The following is a 24,120-nucleotide window of genomic DNA, read 5'->3' on the forward strand; positions in this document are numbered from 1 at the left end:
AGGAAATGTAGCATAAGTAGGAAAAATAAACTGCTGCTGGAATTCTCTGATCAAAATCAAATTCTTCCCAACCAAGAAGCTGGAGAAAGAGCAGAGAGAAGACATTCTCCAGCTGCTAGAAAGAAACCAATGGAAATACCCATGCAGAAATGAAAGGAAAGTGGGCAGAGAAAGGATTAGGCTGTGCAGCTGCATGGCAGGACTCAAAATTGGCTGCACATGTAATCCCAAGACACAGAAGCTCTTAAAAGAGAGCTGACCTCAGATTAGTGGTCTGGTCTCCAGCCTCTGAAGTATATTATATGTTCCTTGCTGCCACTAAACAGATATACTGGAGCTCTGCATCTAAAATGAACCACCAGAAGAGCAGGACAGTGTGAGTCTGCTGATGTTGAGGGATCTCAGTGGGCAAGAGGAGTTATGTTTAAGGAAATCAAAACACACGGCAGGTCTTCCTAGTTTAGCCATATCCCAGAGCTCTTAGGCAGGATTTCAAGTGTTTGTACCCTGACCAGCAAAGCCTTTGGACTTCCCCATGAACCTCCTTCCACAAGCACAGCTGCACTGTTTATCATATTTGACTTTCCAGCAGTTTATCAGACTCAACCCAGGTTACAGCTTTTTTTTTCACCACGAACAACCCATAAAGCAACAACTTAAGGACACTTTCTGTCGACTCCAGAAAAAAATAAAAGCACTATGGCTCCATAATCACCCAACCCGCAGCTGCAGAGCTCTGTCCAAGCCACAATTTTTCCTTTAGAAGCTCGAGGAGCCCTCCCATAAACATCTAATTACTGTTCACAGCACATGCAAAGCAGAGCTGAGTTTCTTTTGAGCAGCCCCAACAGGCTTGATTTGAAGATTTCGTGTTCTTGAGCAGACCTAATTTACATGACTTCAGACAGGTCTCTCTGAAAGCTTGCGTGTGAGGCATTGCCTCCTTAACAACCAACCCAGAGCAGGTGAAAGGGGATCAGATTTGGCCAGACTTACGTCAGCCACAGGGATGAGAGTGTCAGCAAGGTGACCAATGCGGTTCTTCCTGTACAGCCACGACATCAGCAGTATCCCCAGGGCCACATCAATCAGCAGAGACACAAAGATGTTGGCTTTCCTGCAGGCAGGGCAAAGAGAAACAGAGTTAAAGGAAGGATAGTGTTTAATGTTTCAATGACAGTTGTTGGCTTCGCTTATGTAGCACCTTTAATGTCCCAGGGACACCAGGACAACTCACTGAAGAGGAACAATTTTGGAATCTTTTCACTTCCACTGGTGTGCTGCTCCTTCTATAGCCGAGCACAGGAGAGGTTTGTTCAGCCTGGAGAAGGGAAGACTGAGGGGAGACCTCCCAGCTGTTTACAGCTCTCTCCTGAGGAGCAGCTCCGATCTGTGACCAGGGACAGGACCCAAAGGAACGGCTGGAGCTGTGCCAGGGCAGGTTTAGGTTGGAGATCAGGAAAGGTTCTTCCCCCAGAGGGTGCTGGGCACTGCCCAGGCTCCCCAGGGAATGGTCACAGCCCCGAGGCTGCCAGAGCTCCAGGAGAGTTTGGACAGCACTCTCAGGGATGCCCAAGGTGGGATTGTTGGGGGGGTCTGTGCAGGGCCGGGAGCTGGGCTGGACGACCCCTGCGGGTCCCTTCCCACTCAGGATATTCTGTGATTCCATGTTTCTAAACTCAGAGCCACTCAGAGCCACACCACAAAACCTTTCTTAGTAGGGAGCTAAGAGTGGACTGAAGCTACAACGAGGAATGTTAGACAGAAAGGTATATACACACTCAGGGGGATTTACCAATTACCAGTACCAAGGGCAGCAGCACTTGGCACATCCACTGTGATCAGATGGCTTTCCCAGACAAGGCAATAAATAGTGGTTTTGGGTTCATACACAAACCCAGAAGGGCTGCTGGGCTGCCCCTTCCTTTGTAGAGTTTCTGAATGGAATTCCATGACGTGAGTTATTCAGGAATCAGACAGAACAATCACAGTTACTTTTGGCCTTCAAATCTGTTAATCTATTTTAAGTGTTCCCTGGGAGTCTATTACTGCAGGATCAGAGAATGACACAGAACAAGACTGGATGTGGAAGAGCTGTAGGGCATCCAATATCTGTCTCAGATCTCCTCTCTGTTCCTCTCACTGTGCTGTGTGTTTGCGTTTTCTCTTACACTTTGTTACTGTTCTGACAGTGTAAGTGGAGTCTCTAGTCTGCAGTTTCTGCACAAAAAGCTTTCCCAAAAGAGTGGGTGAAAGAGGGGAGCATTTAAACCTTTCTGCTCTTGTAGAAAATGCCAAAGAACACTGATACATGGCCGTGGTTGACAGCAGCACATGTGAAAGCAATGAGCCTGTGGGAGTAGCGACAGCAAAGCACTCACACATGGGTGCAGCACAAGCTTTTGGGGTACAATATCCCAGTTGCCTTTCCTGAGCTAGGGAAAAAGGCAGCTATCTGGCCAAAGGCATGATTAACACATAAAAATACAAATATATATGCATATGAATACAGTGCAGAGTAAAGATATGCAAACTAGCAGGAAATAGAGCAACATGATAGAGTACAGTGAGGACCTAGTACTGTCCAGGCATGGGATACATGGTTTGGGTTCCCTAAAGGAGACAGGAATAGAGCCAAGACACACCTAGCTTTACATGTACTCCATACCTCATCAGCTGATTTTGGTTTTGAGCCTTCTTGTTGCTGCTGATGACCTGGAGGTGCTGCAGGCGATGTCCCAGCTGCTCACAAGTTGAGAGTTTGCTCCACAAGAAAGACAAAGGCCAAAACTTCAGCACCCTGCAGAAACACATGGGAATGTCTCCTCTTGCCTTTGCCATGTAGCAGGCAGGCCAGCATCCAACATCCACGCAAAACAGTCAGCGTGAAATTAAGGTTGTGCGACCAGAGCTGGTGATTAGATGTTAACGAATCTGAAAGCTTAACAGAATTAAGGCAGCCTTGCCAGACCAAGACATGCAGACAATCTCATTTGCACTCTGTCAAACCACGTCTCACTCTTCCAAGGAAGCTACAAGGCAATTCTGATCCAAACCTTTGCTTTTGGATACATCACTGGGCTTGCACAATGCTCCGATCTCCAGGAGAGCAGAGTCGTGTTCAGTGCAACAATACAACACGGTGTAACTGCAGCACAAACCCCAGTGTTACTCATCACAGATCATGGATAGGGGTGGGTTGGAAGGGACCTCAAAGCCCATCTCGTTCCACCCCCTGCCATGGCAGGGACACCTTCCACTATCCCAGGCTGCTCCAAGTCCTGTCCAACCTGGCCTTGGACACTGCCAGGGATCCAGGGGCAGCCCCAGCTGCTCTGGGCACCCTGTGCCAGGGCCTGCCCACCCTCCCAAGGAACAATTCCTTCTCAATATCCCATCCAGCCCTGCCCTCTGGCAATGGGAAGCCATTCCCCTCTTGTCCTTCCGCTCCATCTCTTGTTCAAAGTCCCTCTCCAGCTCTCCTGGAGCCCCTTTAAGCCCTGGAAGGGACTCTAAGGTCCCCCCAGAGCCTTCAGCTCTCCAGGCGAACCCCTCCAGCTCTCCCAGCCTGGCTCCAGAGCAGAGGTGATCACAAGTCTCTGTGTGGTGTGAAGCTGGTATAACAAACAGCTGTGCCCTCCACCCAGTTTATGTCCCTTCCCCCTTCCTTTTCTTTTCTCTTCCACTTGATCCTTCTCTTTTTTTTTTTCCTTTATTACTTCCAAATTATTTTTTCAGGGTCTTCACTTCTACCTTCTCTCCACTGCCTTGCAGTGACCAGCATTATGTAGATAACACAACATTTAGCATTTAATTAGGTTTCAAAGTTAACATCCACATCAGGCCTGTAGGGGAGGAAACAGTCACAAGGTTCTTTTCTTATGACTCAGAAGAAAAGTACAAAATGATGCTAAATTATTTTGGGGAGTTACTTTTATTACCACACAACCTATAAGGCAAGGACAGTTGGTGATTTGTGCAGGCTGAAGTGACACAGTACTGGGAGCAGGCTGGTCATAGAAGACACAGCAACACACGGCACCAGGTTTGGTTTGGGGGATAAATTCTGATGTGGACATAATTTGGATCACTTCTCTCCTGTACACAGGAGTACACCAGCCAGTGCAGTTGTTGCACTATTTTTACTGTGTTTTACTGTTTTTGTTACATGTCCAGGAACCCACGGTCACTTTTAGTCACTTCATCTACTCTCTTGTGCTGCTTTGGCACAGTTTTTCAGGTTACATTCATTTCACACAATACCATTATTCCTTGTATCCTGCTTCACTCTGGAAATTGCACAGCTGCTTGGATCATTACTGAGCACGGCCTGGAGATGAATGTCCCTGGAAACTGTGCGTGCCTTCCACGGATTTCACCCGGAGCGTGCCAGCCCATGCCCAGCAGCAGATGCCTCCATGACTGGTCAGGATGGGCACACTGGGGTGCCCACTGCTATTTATACAATTCACATCAATTACAGAGGTATGGTTCCTCCAAACCCTGCTCAGTTCCCCGGGGCTGCTGTCCCTTTCCTCCCTGCACCCTCCTGAGCCCTTTGAACCCCACTTTGTGCATCATTTGTCAGCTGAAGGACCAGAGTGTTGAAATCCCCCTCTTCCCCCTCCCTCCCCATTCAAATTTCAGACACATTGGGTTCGAAACACACGCAGTGTACTGTGAATCATTCTTAATTTGAGGTCTCCAAGTTACTCAGCTCTGCGCTACAGCCTCCCACCTTGGAGACAAATGAATGCACTGCTCCTCAGCTGACTTGTCAGGAGGAGGGAGCTGAGGCGGTGGAGAAAAGAGCACCGTGCAGGGGAGGGAGAGGGGGTGACTGCTCTGGCCACTGATCACACACACCTGGGCTCACAGATTCACCAAGACATGAGAGCAGATGAGTTTTCCCTTCCAATTATGCCCCAGCTCAGTGGTTACAAACTCCGGTGTGGCAAAACTTGACTAGAGCAGAGAATTGCACTTGAAATGTAAAGAAGGGGAAGGAGGAACACTCTACCTGTGGGATTATGTACAGATGGCTGAAGGTGAAGAATTATGGGTCAAACACCAGCTGCCAGACCCTGTCAGCTCGGGCAGAGAGCAGCAGCTCTGGGGCCTGTGCTACATTACACACTCACTGGGTGACAGTGCCATCCTCTCTCAGCAGTGGGTGTCTCTCACCATCCATGGCTGCTCCTCAAGCAGCCAGCCCCTGGGTCACTCTCAGTCTGACACCCCAGCCAAGACAAAGGACAGGCTGCTGTTGTCTGCCGGAGGAATGTCTTGCACAAGTGGGAACGATTCCCAAAGCAGCCTCATACCCAGAGCACCAAAACATTGTGCAGCCTGCAATGGTTCAGCTCCTCAACTGGACACCATGGGGCCAAAAATACGTCACAGGGATGTCCTTGCCTGTGCTACAACTGACTCTCTTTTCACTCACCACCACAAGCACAACCTCTATTCCAATCACATACTTTCTTTGCAAAGGAAATGCATACACATACTTACTGAAATAAAAATACTAACATACTGCAAAAAGCTCAATAGAGCAGCTGCAAGATGTGCTATGGGAACTCGCCTCTCTGTGAGGACTGAGGAAGAAAGCAAAAATATATTCCTTGCGTGGTCTCCTACCCCTTTGCACATCAACTGTGCATTGCCAGAAATACTCCCACTTGTTTACAACACAGTACATAGAACCATTTTCAGAACTTCAATGGAAAACCAACCAGATAAAAAAACCCAACAAATATCCAGTGATGTTGTGTCATTGCATTATTTAAGCAGCAGGAGATCTTTGGGGTATTTCCAAATACATGGAATTTTTGCAATAAATTAACATAGCCTCCAAGAGTAAGTCTTGATTTTCCAATTCAGTTTTTTCCAAAGAGTGAGAGGGGAATTTTCAGATATCAGATGAAAAGCAATCTTTCCGAATCTGGATCACATGCAAATATTAAGCTCCATTAACCAGAACTACTTCATGTTTTCTTGCTCCTTGCTAGAAACTGCAGGAGCAGCGCCTCCCTTTGGATGAGGAACTGGAGGTGTTTATAAACAGACTTTTTTAATAACGAGCACATGGAATTTATTGCCTCAAGACTAAAACATCCTAACGTCCCCAAGAGCAGAGACCTTCAGGTAAAATGGGAATGCTGCCCCCAAGTTCCTCTGAAGCAGAATCGCAATGCCCACCCCTTAGCACACGGTGGTGCTGAAGAAATGCCTTAATTCAGGATGAGCAGGACTTGGGAACACGGGGTGAGCTTGGAGGGATGGCAGCGACTCACTGCCTGAGATTTCCAACACTGCTGCCCTGCTTCTCCCGTGCAAATACACAACAGGGGCCTATCCAAAAATCCCCAAGCCTCCCCAGCCTGAGAGGACATTGCTGATGTCTTTCTTTAGCCTTTCAAAGCTGACTATCCCTTAACATCACAAAAAAAAAAACCAAAAAAAAACAGACAGAAAGAAGTCCTGTGACCTGAAGGAGAAAAAAAACCCAGTAAATCTTATTTTATGGGATGTCCTGCCTCAGCATGGGGAGGAGGGGACTGGAAAGACACCTGCATGTGACTTCTTGAACCCTCCCTGCCTCGAGTATGTTGGCATGAAGGAGGTTGTCCCACACATCATGTGGTAGAAAAGGGAACCAAATTCCTTTAAATTACTTAGAAGGTCAAGCAGGAGACTCGTTATAAAGCCAGGTACTAATCTCTGTACCCCAAGACTGATGTTTTAAAACATGTAGGAGATAAGTAAATATAAAGTTGATACTGTGGGTTAATAAAACAAAGGAGAGAGAAAGCTCTGCCTCCCAAGGCTAAGGACAGGCTCAGTGTTGGTTTATGCACAGCAAGCCTTGCATTCTGCCTGCTGCCAGGTACAGCTGGCTGCTGCTCTACCTCAAAACATCCGTCCTGCCCCTAGGAAAAGCTGAAGTCAGAATTCCTGAGAAGCTGGGTAGCAGCTATCTGGGCCCAACCTGCCAGCTGAGCTTGAGCTCCCAATTTATGTTTAGACTGCAGACTGCAACTGGATGCCAGCAAGGCTTGAGCTTAACCTGACTCCAAGCCTGGCCTGAATCCTGGCACCAGTTGAGGTGGGACCAAGTGAGACCAAGTGCCTGTGCAGAAAAGAATCATCCTGTCTGTTGGTGGTGGCACACAGACAGAAAAAGGACCATTGGAGCTGACTCCAAATCTTCTGCCCAACCACAAAGTTGTGACTTAATCACCATTAAGAACGAGTAACACACAGTATCTACAGAGCAGTCCCAGGACACAGGGTTTCTTGGTGATACCAGGTTTGAACCTCAATCTCTTCCAATAATCCAAAACTGGACAGTTTTTCCTTTGTGTACCAGACTGTGTAACCCAACTGCTCAGAAAATCTTTCTTTGCATGGGAAGAGTTTCACTGTAATTCTTATACAACTGTATCACACAATTGGAAACCTGTTAAATACCTCCATTCCTTTAGGCTGTACTTAAAAAGATTTATCCATGAATACAGTAGTAGCTGTCACCAAAATTTCATCAATTACAGTGTCTTCTTGCAGCTTAGAACCAGAACTCCACTCTCCTCTCTGTCACAACCTCTCCAGGCAGCTGCAGTGGTGGAATCACCATCCCTGCAAGTATTCAAAAAACATGTGGCACTCGGAAACATGGGTTAGTGGTGGCCTTGGCAGTGCTGGGTTAGTGGTTGGACTCGATCTTAGAGGGCCTTTCCAAGGTAAATGATTCCATGATTCTAAGTTTCTTCCCTGCAAGTCTGCTCAGAATTAGCTTTCAGTCCAAGCACTTGCCAGGTATTACATTTGGAGCATCCTATTCAAGCTCACAGTTGTGAGAACAAGATTTCACCAAGGATTCAGGGTGAGCAGCAATCACTCCAAACTTCTGTAAAGTGCCAAGGTTGCAGCACCACAGTCTCTTGGAGAGAGGATGGATTTAGAAACTGTATTTGCTGATGTTTCACAGCTGCACAGGGAGTCACAGTAAACAGGGAGCAGGGAGTCCCCAGCAATGGAGACTAAGGACAGCCTCATGTCCTTCTGTCAGCCACAGAACAGCTGGAAATCCATTTTCAGCTGTGATGAAAATGAAGCAGGGCTGAACTATCCCTGCTGCAAATGGAGAGGACATTAAACCCTTCCCAGAAAACCTCCCATCTCCATGAAGAGCTCTGAGGGAGCCTTTAGCCTTGTGTTTCCTTGTGTTGGAGCTCCACTCCAACAGGACCTCTTGCAGCAGCCTGTTTACAACAGAACAATTTTGTATCGCATTTCTCACTGGGGCTGAGCAGTAGTACTGCAATGCCTAAACATGAATTACATTTCCAGGCAAAACAAGCTGGGTGATGTCACATCACCTACCTGCTCCTGCAGATCCCAGAGACCAGTGAGAGCAGGAATGTCAGCAGCATGCAGGCAGGTACAGAGGCCTGCTTCAGCAGCTCCACGATGATACTGGCCTCCACCCCATCCGACTGCCAGTGGGTCAGCTTGATGGGCCCCTCGTCGTACCTGTCCGTCATGAACAGAACCTGGCTCCTGGCCACTGTGTCAAAGATGGCCGAGAGCTTTGAGGCATCCTCTGCCCTCTGGCCAGCTGTGTCCAAAGGGGGGTGGAGATGGGAAAGCATGACCTTGCGCTGGTCATAGTATACCAAGATGATTTCTTCCTCCTGAGGGTTCTTAGGGTGTTTCTGAAGGATAGAACAGCTCCAGAATTTGCTGTCTCCCTCTTTGCTTATCTGGATCCATGGCTCATGGCAGAATATGGTCCCAAGGTCCTCCAAGAACTCACTGAGACTCTCTTCTTTCTCCTGTTTGCTATTGCTCCATGAGCCAAGCACAGAAACACTGACTTTAGTCAAGTGCTGAACTTCCCCAAGGTACTGCTTCACCTGGACAGGGATAAAGGGGAAGTGTAGCACAGCAAGGATGACAGCAGAGTTCTGCTCAGAGATCCAGCGGCCGATCAAAATGCCGCTGTCCGCTGAGGAGCAGCACGATGGAAAGAACACCTTCAGTACCATGGCAGTGACCCTGCAGGGATGCACACCTGCCAATAAACACAAAAATTCAACTTGAGGATGGTGAGTAAACACAAGGAAAATCTGAGCTGGCCAAAGCCACCAGAGAGCAGAACTAAGCATGCTCGAAAGCACTAAGCCCAACCACTTAAGTAATGACATTAGTGACAGCCAACAGCCATACACACACATTCAGGAGGTTCCTGATGATCTGCAGTCTTTGAAGTGAGGGAAGGTGAGCCTGAAGTTTCCCAGTAAAGCCCTTCTCCCAGTCCTGGAAAGGTCTTTTGTGGTGGTACACAGATAAGCACAGCCCATCAGACCAGCCAAGATCTGGCATTCACCCAGCCTTAGATCTTGGATCCCACACCAGGTGTGCTGGAGCACCTCCGAGAGAAGGGACTACATCATAGCTCACCATGGTGCCTCTGGGAGTATTTCCTGCTGCTACCAACAATCAAACACTGGTTCATGCTATTCAGTCTCCTTTACCACCTTACAACCCAGACCTCTGCAGCAAACTCACAGAGCAACCTTGATCCCATCACTCAGCTCCTCCTGTCTCACTACTCTCATCTGGAAACTGAGATGATAATTTTGTCAGAAAGGACTACAGTGATTAATTGAAGTACTTTTAATTCATTAGATTAAACAGCCTAAAAAATTAGAAGCAACTCTATTTTATCAGTGCTCTTTATCTTTAGTGTTTTTCTCCCCATCATTAAGAACCCATCTCAGTGGCCTTGGGAGACTTTTCCAGAAAGGAGCTTTGAGGCAGTTGACAGTGTCTCTTTAAATAAGGTGGAGGTTTCTAACAGGAATATAATTGCAGTAAGGAGGGCGCTGGCGCAGAACAGGCAGCATCCGGCGCCCGCTGTCCTTTCCTGTCCTTCAGTGCTTTGTTAGGGATGTGGAACTCCACAGGCCCCCGAGGCTGCTCCTCTGCAAGGGACCAGTCAGTTGGAAAGGGAACACAGAGGGTATTTACAGCGCAGCGGGAAGAGCCTGGTGGCTTTTTTCCTCTCCCTTAGGAGAGGAGAGCTGAGCCAGTAAAGCTCAGCACCTGGGAATTTCCTACAGCACAAAGGGATAGAGGAGCAGTTATGGGGAGTAATTAACCTCTGGGGTTAATCACTCAGAGTGGGGTAATCTCGGGAGTTGTGGACTCCCCATCCCTGGCAGTGTCCAAGGCCAGGTTGGACGGGGCTTGGAGCGACCTGGGACAATGGAAGGCGTCCCTGCCAATGGCAGAGGGTGGAATGAGATGGTCTGTAAGGTCCTTTGCATGTCAAACCATTCTATGATCTATGATTCTTCTGAGATCCTGCTTCCTCACAGACTCCAGGTCTCTGAGGTTATCCCTCGGGTCAAAGAGGGAGAAATTAAGTCCCTCTGCGGCCTCCAGATCTTGCTGGGGGTTGGAGGATCTCTGGAGCAGCGAGGGTCAGTGCTGGGTGCGTTCAGGACCTGCAAACACTGTGCTTCCAGCACTGCCAACAAAATCCCTCAGGAGAGGGAAGTGTTGGGATATACTTTGCAGTTTTGCAGTAAAAGGGAAAATTCAGTCCAAGGAAAAATAACAAAGACAGCCTCATGATGTTTTTCCCATCAAAAGAGGAGAGTTGTTGTGAGTATTGCTACAAGAGACTCTCAGTGCCTATGCATGGCTGTCCTTAAAGGTCTGTCCATCCACTGAACATTTCAGAGAGGAATTGTCAACTGACTCTTCATACACACACTTATTTTTCACTGAGGTTGTTCTTAAAGACAGCCACAATCCTCTGGGAAAACTTCTCATGGAGCAGAAACACTTGTCATCCTTATCTTCTCTAGTTTGTGAGTTTCTCCTCTTACATCTTTCCCAACTTTTAAAATTAACATAGTTTTATGCACCCAACTCCTCTGGCTATAGCTCAGGTCAAATGATCTGCTCTTCAGCTGCTTGAGACATGGTAGAGAAGATTCTGATATGATACTCAGGCTGTACAAAATATCTTGATAGTTGAAAACCCGGCTCATCAACTATTGTTATGTTAATGTTCTTGTATTCCCAAATCCACGACTTGTCATGCTTCCACCTCATTCATTTCAACAGACTGAAATATCAAATGTCATCACAGTCAAATGCTTCACTGCTGCTAATTTTAACAGAAAAATCTTACCAATGCTCATGCAGTCCCTGTTCATCAAGTGCCTAAAATCTTTGAGATCCACCTATTTCTGCTGAAGACATCCACCTTTCCCTGAGAGCACCAATGCAATGACCTCAGGTCACCAAAATGAACAAAATAAACACTACCTAATATGTGTTAATGCAACCAACAAATGAATACAGGACTCCAGGACTGATTAATTCCAGAACTTTTGTTAGAAAAGCAAAGGTGAATGGTGGGATGTGGGCATGGTCTCACCCCAGAGGCTGTCCTGTGGACACAGGGTGCCAAGGGGGACTGATCCCATAGCAGACCCACACCTGCGCATCCCACGATCCTTGCAGGGGGGTTAAGGCCAGGATCTAAAGAATCATAGAAACGTGGATTTGTAAAGATTGGAAAAGCCTTCCAAGTCCAGTCATTCCCCCAGCACCACCACCACCACTAAACCATGCCCTCAAGTGCCACATGCACACGGCTCTTTGAACACTTCCAAGACTGGCATTCCACCACTGCCCCAGGCAGCCTGTGACAGTGCCTGAGCATGCTTTGCGTGAAGAAATATCCCCATCTATCCTATCTATATACAAATTAAACCTCTCCTGGCATCGCTTGAGGCCATTTCCCCTTGTCCTGTCCCTGTTCCCTGGGAGCAGAGCCCGACCCCCCCGGCTGTCCCCTCCTGTCAGGAGTTGTGCAGAGCCACAAGGTCCCCCCTGAGCCTCCTTCTCTCCAGGCTGAGCCCCCACTCCAGCTCCCTCAGCCCCTCCTGGTGCTCCAGCCCCCTCCCAGCTCCGTTCCCTTCCGTGGGCACACTCCAGCCCCTCAGTGTGGCGAGGGGCCCGGCGCTGCCCCCGGCCCCTCGGGGGCTCCCCGGTGCCCGCGCAGGCCCCGCGCCCGGCCCGGCCCGGCCCGCCCCGCTCCTACCGCCCGCTCCGATCCGCCGCTTCCGCCCGCGGTTGCTCGGAGACGCCGCTGCCGCCGGGCCGTGCAGCGGGACGGGCCCGGCCGGCGCCGCCGCCCGCCGCCCGCGTTCCGCGGTGCCCCGGCTCCCCGCTCCTCGCTCCCGGCAGCGCCGCTCCTCAGGCTCGTCCCGGCGCCTTCCCGCGGGCCCCGAGAGCGGCGGGGCCGCCTGAGCCGCGCGATAAGGAGCGGCAGTGCCCCCCGCCCGCCCTGCCACCGCCCGCCTGGAGCGGGGCCAGGGTCTCGGCTGTGCTCAAGGGACACTGCTGGCTCCATCCCCACAGGCCAGGCACTCGCCTGTCATCACAGGACCTCGCTGTCCTCTGTTCCCAAAATCGAGAGACCCCGCTGTTCTCACAAAACCCTGCTGTCGCTCATCCCACAAGCCAGGCACTTTTCGATATGGGACCTCATTGTCCCTCATCCCCAAAGTCCAAAGACTCACCTTTCCTCAGGGAATCCCGTTGTCCCCCATCCCAGTGGCGAGGGACTCGGCTGTGCTGATGGGACCCTCTTGACCCCCATCTTGACCGCCTCAGTGGATGCCTGGCCCAGCAGAGACCCACGGGTGCCCACAGGGGCCCAAGAGCTTTGTCCTGTGATCCGGCAGTGGGATCGGGCCAGTGAGCTTGGGAAGATGCTGGGTGGTATGAGAAGGTCCCACATGGAAAAAGAGAGCAGGTGCAGAACTGGGTGTGGGCTAGATAAAAGGTTTGGGATTTTATTTTAATTGTTGGATGCCACAGAATTGGAAATAAGATGGGGGAGATTAGTTCTTCTGGGAGGGAGCTGAGCTTCCTGGGACTGGACAGGCTGATCTCGCTGTTCCTGCAGACCATGCAGCCCCCCTCCCTGCCTGCCTCACTCTGCAGGGAGAGGGGTGCTGGAGGGCCCCACGGGGTGTCTGCTGTGTTCAGTGCCTGTCCCAGGGCCAGGAGGGAGCAAGGCCTTCTCCAGGGATCATTTGGGATGAAAGGTGGTGACTTGGGTCTGGGACATCAGCAGAGACCGAGGAGTCGTAAAGCTTCGTGCCCACACCGAGGCCCGGAGCGGGGAGAGGAAAACGCCCGTCCCTGTGCCGGCACACCCTGCCCGCCTTCCCCTGGCCCCTGCCGATAAAGGCAGCGGACGTGGCTCTGAGCCCTCCTCTCCAGAGGACAGCAGGGCAGCTCCCGCCCCAGGATGGGGGGCAGTGTGAGGAGTTCCATGATTCAGTGTAGTGGTTGTTGCTTCCCTGTAGAGGTCAGGAATGCAGCACAGAAGGAGTTACCTTCATCTTACCCTTTTCCTGAAGTCTGCTGCAGACCCAGTATGTTGTTCTCTGATTGCAAAACCCTCCCTAACAGCCTGGGAATGAATTAGGACAGACCACTTGGCTCAATCATGCCAGGCTGGACTTGGAGCAACCTGATCTAGTTGAAGGCGTCCCTAGTTATGGCAGGGTGTAGATCTAGGTGATCTTTAAGGACCCAATCCAAACCATTGTGTGATTCCATGATTCTGTGATAGAGCACGGACTTCTAGCATGGCCATACCCCTCTGGTCATGCTCTGGCATCAGGAAGATGGGACCATGGCACATCAAAATCGCATGGAGAGAGGAGAAATATTGATATCAGCTTTGGAAAACATGCAGGGAATCAGGGGTATGGTGATAACAAGTTTGCTGAGGCACCAATGCAAGGCCAGTTCTGAGTAGCTGGGTCATCCTTTATATGCTCTGGTTGGTCCAGAGCTGGTCTAGTCCTGGAGAAGCTGGGGGCCATCAGGCAGTCAGGTCTGGGGTAATGTTCCATCCCTGGAAATGTCCAAGGCCAAGTTGGACAGGGCTTGAAGCAACCTGGTATAGTGGAAGGTGTCCCTGTCATGAAATGTTTTTTACAGTCCCTCCCAACCCAAACCATTCCATGATTCCATGAATCTGTGAGAGCTGTCAGAGCACCAACAGATGCACAGCTCAGCGGGGCTGGAGGGGAACCACCCCCCCTCCCCACCTGTGTGTTTGTTTGGGGTCAGCACATGATGCCCCAGCATTGGTGGCTCTGCATGGGGGCCTCACACAGTACTTAAAGACTTTGACACAGTTCTCCACTGTGTCTGCCACAAAGAGGTGCCCAGAGGAGGAGCAAGCCATGCCAGCGGGCCTCCGCAGCCCTGTGGACACCAGGCAGATGGGAGCTCCATGCTCCGGGAACAAGTGGACCGTACGGCGCTGCTCATCTGCCACCAGGATGCTACCATCCGTGTCTACGCAGACCCCAGCAGGGTTGCCAAACTGGTGTCCATATTTGCTGCTGAGGGAGCAGAGGAGCTTACAGCTGCTCATGAAGACTTTGACGTCTCCACACTCCTCGCTCACCACAAAGCCTCCACTGGGCGCCGGACTGATGTAGCGAGGTCCCTGCAGATTTGGGACAGCGTGGACATTGAGTGTCCTGAAGGCATGGTCCAGAGCAAAGCTGTGCACTTGGCCTTGTGCGTAGTCTGCTACCAGGATCTTGCCCATGGAGTCTACTCCAATACCCCTGGGGGAACCAACCTTCCTGATCTTTATCCATTCCCCCTTGGAGAGGCTGGTGTGAGGGTTGAAGACCCAGATGGCTTCATTCACCATGTCAGCTACAGCCACCATTCCCATCCTAGTCACAGTCACATCTTCGGGCAAGAAAATGCTGCCTCCCTTGCCTGTTTGCTGGCAGGGCAGGGACTGCAGTGTGTGGCCTGTGCTGCTGAGCACATGGACCCAGGGAGCACTCTCAGCTGTCACGTAGATGGAGCCATCCAGGGAGCAATGGATTCCACGGACACCCCCATAGCGGCTGCCGGTGGGGTTGGGAATTTGCCAGACCAAATCATCCTGGCAGTAGTGGAGGAGGTTCTTGATGTTGTCCAGATCTCCACAGAGGTTTTTGGCCTTATCTGCCAGCTGGTGGACCTGGTACTGCGTCACCATGCCCATGCCATGCTGGCTGTGCAGCAATGGGCTGGCTGACTGCAGTGTGGTAAATGACTTCAGCTGGAGGCTGTAGATGGTTTTCAGAAGCTTCTGCTTTAGCTGGCTGGTCTCCAGCGTGCAGTCCATGACAAGTCTTTTGTCCCTGTTTGGGGGAAGCAGTTAGGACCATCACTGTCCCTGCCTGCTGCCATTTCTGGGACCGTGCTATGGTGCTTGCTATCTACCCAGGGTCAAAGAGTTGGTGCTAGTCTGGATTCACTTCATGCCAGAGAGACCACGTCACTTTATTGCCAGCTAATTATGAAATAAAGACAAACAAGGACCATGGCATAGAAATTAAAATGTCAGCAAACTGGACCTGCAGCTGGAGGAACAAGCTAAAAAGGTCCAACAGCTCTAACAGCTCAACTGGTGTCAGACGTGGCCTGAAGATTTATGTGTAAAGGTGAGCCCGTGTGTGAACTTATTGAATGGGACCTCAGACTCCCCATTCCTGAGACAGTGACTTCTTTCAGGTCTTTAACGCTCATTACCCCTATTTTCTGTGAGCCTCATTTCTCCAAACCAAGCTCAATCCATGGTAACCCTTGAGTCACTCAGGGTCACCATTCCTTGACTCCCACATGTCAGATGTCAAACATGGCCAGCGCATGTCTTTGCTCAGGACAGCCCCTTTCCCATCCAAATAGTTTAATAGAATCACTGAATATCCTGAGCTGGAAGGGGCCCACAAGAATCATGGAGTCCAACTCCCAGCCCTGCACAGACACCCCAACAATCCCACCCTGGGCATCCCTGGCAGCGCTGTCCAAACTCTCCTGGAGCTCTGGCAGCCTCGGGGCCGTGCCCATTCCCTGGGGAGCCTGGGCAGTGCCCAGGATTCCCTGGGGGAAGAACCTTTATTGATATCCAACCCAAATCTCCCCTGCCACAGCTCCAGCCGTTCCTTTGGGTCCTGTCCCTGTCACAGGGAGCAGAGTTTAGCACCTGCTGATCAAGTTATTTCTGAAGTAGCCAACAACTTGTCAGGAAGAAAAGGGGAGATTCTGCTCTGAAACATACATTTAATCTTCACCATTTTTTTCAGACAAGAGAGCCACCATAAGAACCCAAATTTTTCTTTTGCACACTCTCCCTCAGTTTTAAAACTGGGCAGTGATAGGAGCCCAGTTTTGCTATGTTGTCCCCAGGCCTGGCTGGAGCATGGCTTACAACACACAGCCAGGAGCTGGCAAGTGAAATGTTAAGAGAAATATGACCTCATTAAAACTCCTGGAGAGACATAGCTTTACTTTGCCTTAAATGTGATTATAATTAAAATTATAATGGGCATACTTGACTGTTTTGAGTTGTTTGCAAGCCATCACGATGCTTTTATTGCCCCATGTCCCATGATTGCCTGGATCATGTGCCTTATGCTGCTCACAAAAGTGACATTTCCCCAGACCACAGCTGAAGAAAGCTAAGGCATACGGTGCCAAATGGTCCTTCTCATGTGCAAATACTGCAACTATCTAAAAGCCATCCCTGCATAATTACAGAGTATCAAATGCAAATGCACAATGGTGGGGATGAGAGAATACAGATGGAAATCCAATTTCTGCTGTTTTGGGGCCTGGGAGCAGCTTTTTCTTCCCCATGGTGGTTATGCCTTGTGTCTCCAGCAGCAGAGATCTGCTTGGTGGAAACAAGCCCTCCATATGCTAGGACTGCTTGTCAGGATCCTCCTTCAGAGCTGGACAGAGCTCTCGATCCAAGAAGCTGGATTTTACAGATGGGGAAACTGAGTCACTGCCAGGGAGACGATGTGCCAGCTGCCACACACCCCTCATCAGGAGCACTCACTCTCACACACCTCACTTCCTGGGCACTGGACACCCAAAGTTGCCATTAGACCCTTGATGGTGTGTCCTGAGCCTAGCTTGAACTGCTTGGGGTCCAAACCCAAGAGGAGGGCTCTGACACTGTCCCCCACACAGCCCAGGCCAACCACCTGTAGATACAAGCTCAGCACCACAGATCCTGTACCTCAGTCCTGCTGTTCTGGAGGCTGCCTGTTCTTCCCTGGCCGCGCTGGCCTCCCGCTGGCTCTGTCCTGCTCCCTCGCTGGGCTCAGGGCAGTGGGACCAAGGGATGTTGTGTTGTTAGTAACGGGCGATTGCCCTGAAGTCTGGGTAAACACAAGAACTTGTGCTGACAACCAGAAGCAGCAAGACGAGGGCTGTTCCACGTGGTTTTTACTCCCTGCTGGTCTCCTGCCCAGAGACAAGGTGCCTTTCTCCTGCCATCAGTCTGTGTCCTACTTGCCTGCTCCTGCCAGAGGGAGGCACCCGGCTGCCTGGGGGATTTGGGGCTTTTATGTAGAGGCAAAAGGGCTGATTTGCTGCTCCTCACCCTTGGCAGCTGCTGGGGTGGGACAGGGATGCTCACATGGTGAATCAGGGCTTCTCACGGCTTCGCCACTGCCTCCCCGTGTGCCCCAGCCTGGGCACAGTGCAGCTGTGTGCCTCAGTCTACCCACTTACAAAAAGGAGACTGGTGAATTTTGCCATGTCAAGCTTTGAGGTGCAGTGATGGAGAAGCAATTCTAGAAGAGGCAGATCAGCCAGGACTGCTAGAACAGCCCCCCTTTCCATCTCCACACTGCTCAACCCAGGCTCCCCACAACTGCACAAAACCATGCTTGGAGTTGGTGGTGGCATTTATTAGTTCTGCCCCAGCAAAGAGGGTCAGGAGTAAAAGCAGAGTTAGCAAGGAGCAGCCTGCAAGGTGCTGCTCAGAACCTGCTCTCCCTCCCTGGCAGTGATTCCCAACAGTGCTTCCTGAAAGGGCCCTCCCCACCTTTGCCCACAGCGAGCTCAAACCTGGAGCTTACAAACCACCTTAAACCTGGCAAAGTCGTGAAGAAGTTTGCGTCTGTTCATTATTCAGATGGCCCAAATATGAGTGAAGGAGGGGCTGCATGTGCCTCACTTAGGACTAAGGAAGCAGGTTGGGTCTGTCTGGCTGCAGGAGCTGTGGGATGGGGATCTGCCTCCCAACTCCCAGGGCTGGGTGCTCTTCTCAGCAGGTGTTTAAAGCCCTTCTGGTCCTGGATCAATGTATCCCTGAACATCACACTGCCTGCCTCAGACCTTTTACCAGCCAAAATTACAAAAATAACTTGACATGACAAGCGTTGGGGCCGCTCCATCCAAGCCCCAGCAGGACGGGAGGCAGCTTCAAAAACCATCTCCCAGGGCAACAGGGTCTGACCTTTTGTTTTGCTGTTGTGTGCTCCACCACCAGGATAAACAAACACAGCCTGGCCCTGGGGCTCCTGTTCACCTTTCCAGGACCATGGCTCTGTCACAACCTGTTCAGAAGCCACCCCAGACCCCAGGAGAGGCCTGTGTCATGGCAGAGCTCTGGCACAGCCCATGCCCACGCCAGCACCGGGACTGCAAGGGGTCAAGGACAGGGGCATGGTCAGCCTGCTGCTGCCAGAGATGGAGCAAGGGAAAGAGAGGTCGTGCTCAGTTCAGGCTTCCCTGGAGAGCGTTCCTTGCAGGTTTAAGTGGCAAAATTCACCCCTTGTGGCTTTTCCTCCTCTGGTGCAGGGGCAGCAGCTCTTTGTTGTGCGTCCACAAGGAACACAACAAGCCCTGGGTCTCTGCCAGTCCCTGTGCCCATGGAGACAGGCATGGTGCCTGCCTGGCACACTACAAGTGTGCAGGGAGTCGGCAGGAGATCCCACAGGAGGAGTCAAGGTCATTGCTACCAAGTCACAGACTTGTGGGAAAACAACCCAAACTCATCTACTGAGAATATTTCCCCTCCTAGAGCACAGCTCTGTGACTGGGGAGAGCGTGGAGGCACCCAAAAATCCGCAGTGTCAGCCCAGTGTCACATGGGAGTGACAGTGGGGCTGCAAAACCTTCCCGTGGCTCTCGTCCCAGCTGGACACCAGAGCACTCCGGCCCCGAGGATCCCAGCAGTCCCCAGCCTGCTCCACACCACTGTCAGCGGCCAAGGGCTGTGGTGGTTTGCTGGGACTGAAGGGACGATGAGGGGACGGAGCGGGGTGGCAACGGGCTGCTCATTGCTGGTCATTGCCCTGTACGGACACCAGGCGGCCCCGTCTGTCCGAACAACCGGGAGTGATTGGCACTGATCAGCCAACAGCTGGATGTGTCCGTGTGTGTGCGAGGAAAAGTCGTATCCCAGAACTGTGCAAGAGGTTTCCGTGGGAAGCTGGAGCATCCGCTGCACATCTACACACAGAAAACACGATCCCAAGCCTGAGCAGAGCCTCTGTCCTGACTGCACGCCCCCACTGTTCATGGAATGCTTGCAGTGTCCAGCTGGGGACATGCAGGGACCTGGGGACACTGGGGGACACAGCTCTTGGAATCTGATCCCCCACGCGGACTGAGACTGAGCTGGGGCTTTCTAATCTTGGTTCCATGGAGGTGACAGCAAGAATTCACCTCCTCTTCAAGCACAGAAGTCCCCCCAGAAAGGAAAGCTGTCCCTAAAACTCTGGTCCCTAAAACTGACCTGGCTCTCTCCTCTGACCAGCATGGAGACCCTGGAACCCCTGCTGCTGGTTAGCTGACCAATGGAAAAGATTCTCCAGAGTCTGATAAGGGCTCAGCTGACACCTCAGCTTCTCCCTTTCTCCCTCCTCCTCTGCAGCCTCCCTTGCTCACAAGGCTCACAAGAGGATTAGGGAGTTAATCTTCTTTGGGACATCAAGCTCCCTGTTAAGATTGCTGGGAAGGGCCAGAAGCTGTGAAGCACAGTGGGGCACTGCTACAAAGCCCCTTTCATGCCAGGAGCAGCCCTGTGGATGAATCCCTGTCCTGGTGGCAGCCTCTCCATTGCCACCACCCCATTTCTCCACCCAGCCGGAGCACAAGGTGTCCCCAGGGCCATGGCAGCTGGGTAGGTGCCAGGCAGTCTCCCTCCACCCCATCCTGGCCTCTCCACCTGGTCTGGAAGGGTGGTGGGAGGAACGAGAAACATCCTCCTGTCCTGGCAGGGAACAGCAGCCCAAGGTGGTGCAGGAGGTGGGGAAACGAACAAAAGCTTTCTGCAAACACAGCTCCGTGCTCAGCCCCCTGAGGAGGGCTCTGGGTGCCCAGGAGCTCTGTAGAATTCCAGGGGCATGGCTATTACTGGAGCCAAGTGATGTGCTGGAAACATTCCCTTATGGATGATACTGAGCCAATTGGTCTTCCACGAGGGATTGCTCTGGCTCTTCCTCTGGAGAGGAAGGTTGCAGGCTGGCACTGCTGGTGTGTCACAGGCTTGTGGCCATCGGCTATAGGTGGGCAAGGAAGCACCTGCACCTCCACTTTCTGTTCCCACTTCCCACCCAAACCACAAACTATAAACATCCTCGGGTACCCTGCATCTAAAATCAGGGAGGAAATAACAGTGGCTGAGTGCTTTTACTCCCTGAGCCCTGGATCTGGGAAAATTATATGGGTGTTTTGGTTTTGCAGCAGCTGCTGCCTGGGGTGGGGGACCCAGGGCTGCCCAGACACAGTACCCAGCTGTGCAGGTGCTCCTGGGTCTTCAGGAAGCTTCTGCCTTGTAGGAATGTCTGCTCCTTGTCTCTCAACCATTCAACCATCAGCATCTTCTCCTGCACCCCAAGACAGCAGTGGGGAACATGGAGCCGCACTGCCCTGGCACCACTTGGCATCTCCTGTGCTGCCTCAGTCCCAGTGGCATGGGCCCCTTCCAGGCAGGGAAGAGGGCAGGAGCTGATCAAACAGCAGCAGCAGCAGCCAGGATCTCACCCTGCCTTAGCCTGCAAAGCCTGAGGGAAACCTCTCTGCTCAGCTTGGCTGCCTTTGGAAGCATCAGCCCTGGTGAGAGCCAGAGCACTGCTCTCACCCACCCCAGCTCTTTTAAGTACTTAAACCCTCACTACTTCCCTCCATGGGCCTTTGATCCAGCTCCAAAGCTAAAAAGGTTCTGCCCTGGGCAAATACCCAGGGAACCAATCCATTCAGAAGCATCTAGGAGCAGAGAAAGGAAACCTTCAATTGCAATAACAGATGAGAAAACCAGGCAGGGAAATTTTATAGCCTTTTGTACTGTTTTTCCTCATGTAAAGCTGAGGAGGTGGGATAGCTACTTCTCCACACTGGTTACACGCTATGGGGGGATGGAGAACACAGCTGCTGCCGGAGCAGATCTAGAGCTGCAGTCTCAGGGACCGCTCTGCACTTCAGTGTTTGTGGCTGATGGGGGTTGAAGAGTTCATGTGGGTCCCAAAATACACCAGCAGTGCAGCAGTGTTCCCGTCAGAGCCAGGGGACAGTCATCAGGGCACAGCGAGGTGGCTCAAGGTGCAGATGCCACCACAGTGGTTATGGTGGGGAGAGTGGTGAGGAACAGTAATACTGCTTCCACTATCAGCTGGGAGCAGAGGATCCAAGATAAGCCACAGGCAATGTGTGGAGTGATGCTTCTGGCTGCCTCTGCTCCTCTTCCTCCCACAGAGAAGCTCCCAGGAGGACCAGGAGGACTTGCTGTTCGTCCCCAGGAGCTGCAGTCTGGGTGAGAGCAGGCGGAGGCCCGGGCTGGGCTGTCCCTCTGATCTGCATTGCCTCGGCAGATCAGCCCCTGCCAGGTCTCAGCACATCTGTGCTGCTTCCCTGGTGTGCTACCAGCCCTGGGGGCAACATTTGTGCCTCGAGGGGAGTCACAGCCTCCCCTGCTTGCTCTTACTGTGCTAAAGCTTCCAAGGAGGAACAACACTGAGAAGAGGTGTGACAAAGAGACAAAGGGAATGGTGTTGTCCTGGCACTGTTAGTACCTTCCAGAACACTTTACTTGGAGCTCCCAAGAACAACACCAGTCCTTACTTACGTTGATGGGGAAACTATGCCCCAGTGGGGTAGACTGACTACGTGCAGTCATTTGGCAGAAAGAAAACCTTCCCAACCTTCCTCCTGGTGGGAAGTGCAAGGTGGGTTGGGGCAGGACCTCTGGAGTGATGAGACCCCTTTGGGGTCAATTCCTGATTTGTCTTCCCAGCCCCAGAGTCCTCTCAGCCTGGTATCTTTCCCTGCCCTTGTCTCACAGTTAAAGTTGCCCTGTCACCGCTGCAAGGCTGGGTCATTGCCTCCCTCCTGCCTGAGATGGAGCAATTCTGCTCCAGGTTGTCTTTGCAGTTTCACATGTCTGCCCAGAAATCTCCTGTCCGACCTTGGCCCTTCTTGAGCCCACGTTTGGTAACTTTCCACTGCTCCGAGCTCCGGGCTGCCCATGTTGGGGTAAGAGAAAACTGGTTGTGCTGGGCAGGAACCACTTCTTGTCCCCAGCTGGTTCCACTTGGTAGCCCACAGTTCTGAGTGAGTGCCCAGCTCCCCCAGCCTGCTGCACATGGGGCCCTGGCACAGCGGGGTGGGGCACCTCAGCACTCACCCTCCTGGTCATCTCAGCCACGGCCTCTGGATTTGCGTGGTCCCAGATCACTTGGGTCTCCCCCACCCAGCTGCACATTGTTGTGTGCGAGGGATGAACTCCCCCTGGCAACAAACGTGTCCCCATTTCTTGGTGTCACACCCAGCACCCTGCTGATGCTTGGCAGCATCCAACTCTGGAGATGGCATTGGGTCTACCACATCTTTTGCTTGTGGGCAAACCCAAGGGAGTTTGCAGCTCCATCCCTTGGACCATGGCTTCCCTGCCAGGCTGGAGTGCAGTGGGAAGAGGTGATGCCCACCACAGCCCCAGCCATCCTCCGTGCAGGTGGATGACTCCTGGGACTCCTGCTGACTGTACCTCTGCAGCAAATGTCCTCTTCCAGCATGGGATCCACCCCCAGATTTTGTCACTGGCCCTTTGCCACCAAGCTGGGGAAATTTGGGGACACAGCATTTCCAGGGGTCTCTGGGATGTTCCCACCTCATGGTTGGGGCTGTCCTGCTCGCAATGAGCAGCCTGGTATGATGTCCAGCCACTCTTCCCCAGGAGCTCTGGTCCCATCCCTGTGTCCCAGGGTGCCTGGTTTGCCCCTGCACTTTCTCCCCTTGCTGTTGACCCTGGCAGGGCATCCAGTCAGAGCTCACAGTCACACCAATGTGGCTGGAAAACTGGTGGGGGATGCAGCAAAGCCACCCTCCGTGTCCTCCACTCCCAGTTTCCCTGAGGTCATGTCCTTGTGCCAATGGGATGGGGAGCATAACAACCTCCTCTTTTACAAGGAACTTGGAATCTGTTTCCTTCCACTGCCTTGCCTGAGATAAGCCTTCCCTCAGGGTTTGTTTATTAGGAAACTTCCCTCCCTCCCAATCTCTGAGCTCCATTGCTCTTGAAGCTGGAGGAGAAGGAATTCCTCGGCAGGAGAAGGAATTCTTGAGCTGTACCCACCTGGGGTTAGAAACTCATAAAAGTTGTGCAGCTCCATTGACCAGGAGCTGCTGGGCTCTGAGCTTGCCAGGGACCTGCTGTGACCCTATATCTCTCCAGCCCAAGGAGCAGGGGGGCTGCTGCCTCATCAGGGCAGGGGAGGGGTTTGGCTGGGTCCTCCATCTGTTGATTGGGAGTGGGCTTGGACGGCAGGAAAATGGGGGGGGACATGCAAGTAGGGGGAGTGTGGCCAACCATGGCCAGGAATGATGGCTATCATAGTGGCTTGATATGAGATGCCTCTAGGGTGACCAAATAGCTGTGTAATGGGTCCTGTGCTGGAGTGGGCTGAGGGCCCTGGGGGTGCAGATTGCAGCCTGGATAAGCCACCCCTGTAGTTCAACTCCCATCCATTATTTAAATGTAAGGGTAAATGCTTTCATCTTTTCAACTGGAATGGTGCCAGCAGCTCAGCCACCTCCCTGGTGGCCTGCAGGCAAGAGTCCCTGGGAGAACTGCCTTGGACAGCCATGGCATGGCAGAAAGGGGAGCCATTCCCTCTGTGGGGGTGCTACCAGCACCCTGGGGGAAAAGGTGCAAAGGCTGATGGACAGGGTGAAACTGGGGACAAGGGATATGACCGTGCACAC

General features: G+C 51.9%; 2 protein-coding genes across 5 annotated transcripts in view; both read right to left on the reverse strand.

Moving 5' to 3' along the window:
• Window positions 1–12,281, reverse strand: part of PIGQ (phosphatidylinositol glycan anchor biosynthesis class Q) — a 34,332-nt gene extending 22,051 nt beyond the window's left edge. Inside the window, exons 1-5 of one of the 4 annotated variants that reach the window (XM_038150924.1) lie at window positions 11,459–11,888; window positions 11,210–11,290; window positions 8,386–9,076; window positions 2,669–2,800; window positions 997–1,117 (exon numbers count right to left, since the gene is read on the reverse strand). In XM_038150924.1, the coding sequence (XP_038006852.1) occupies window positions 997–1,117; window positions 2,669–2,800; window positions 8,386–9,076; window positions 11,210–11,234 (969 nt within the window). In that variant the 5' untranslated portion in view covers window positions 11,235–11,290; window positions 11,459–11,888. Of the gene's footprint in view, window positions 1–996; window positions 1,118–2,668; window positions 2,801–8,385; window positions 9,077–11,209; window positions 11,439–11,458; window positions 11,889–12,127 lie in introns of those variants that run through there. The other 3 variants (XM_038150923.1, XM_038150926.1, XM_038150925.1) reach the window with 3 other exon arrangements.
• Window positions 12,282–12,427: 146 nt separating this feature from the next.
• On the reverse strand, window positions 12,428–17,258 carry NHLRC4 (NHL repeat containing 4). The gene is made up of 2 exons (XM_038150927.1): window positions 17,147–17,258; window positions 12,428–15,260 (listed from the first exon to the last, which is right to left on the reverse strand). Exon 2 carries the CDS (start codon window positions 15,242–15,244, stop codon window positions 14,120–14,122), a length of 1,125 nt encoding a protein of 374 aa, XP_038006855.1. The 5' UTR covers window positions 15,245–15,260; window positions 17,147–17,258; the 3' UTR covers window positions 12,428–14,119.
• Between the last annotated feature and the right edge of the window lie 6,862 nt (window positions 17,259–24,120).

The sequence above is a fragment of the Motacilla alba genome, chromosome 14, assembly GCF_015832195.1.
Source record: "Motacilla alba alba isolate MOTALB_02 chromosome 14, Motacilla_alba_V1.0_pri, whole genome shotgun sequence".
Classification (NCBI taxonomy): Eukaryota; Metazoa; Chordata; class Aves; order Passeriformes; family Motacillidae; genus Motacilla; species Motacilla alba.

Excerpts from the sequence above, each read along its gene's own strand:
- NHLRC4 (XM_038150927.1), bottom strand. The coding sequence starts at position 15,244 with ATGGACTGCACGCTGGAGACCAGCCAGCTAAAGCAGAAGCTTCTGAAA.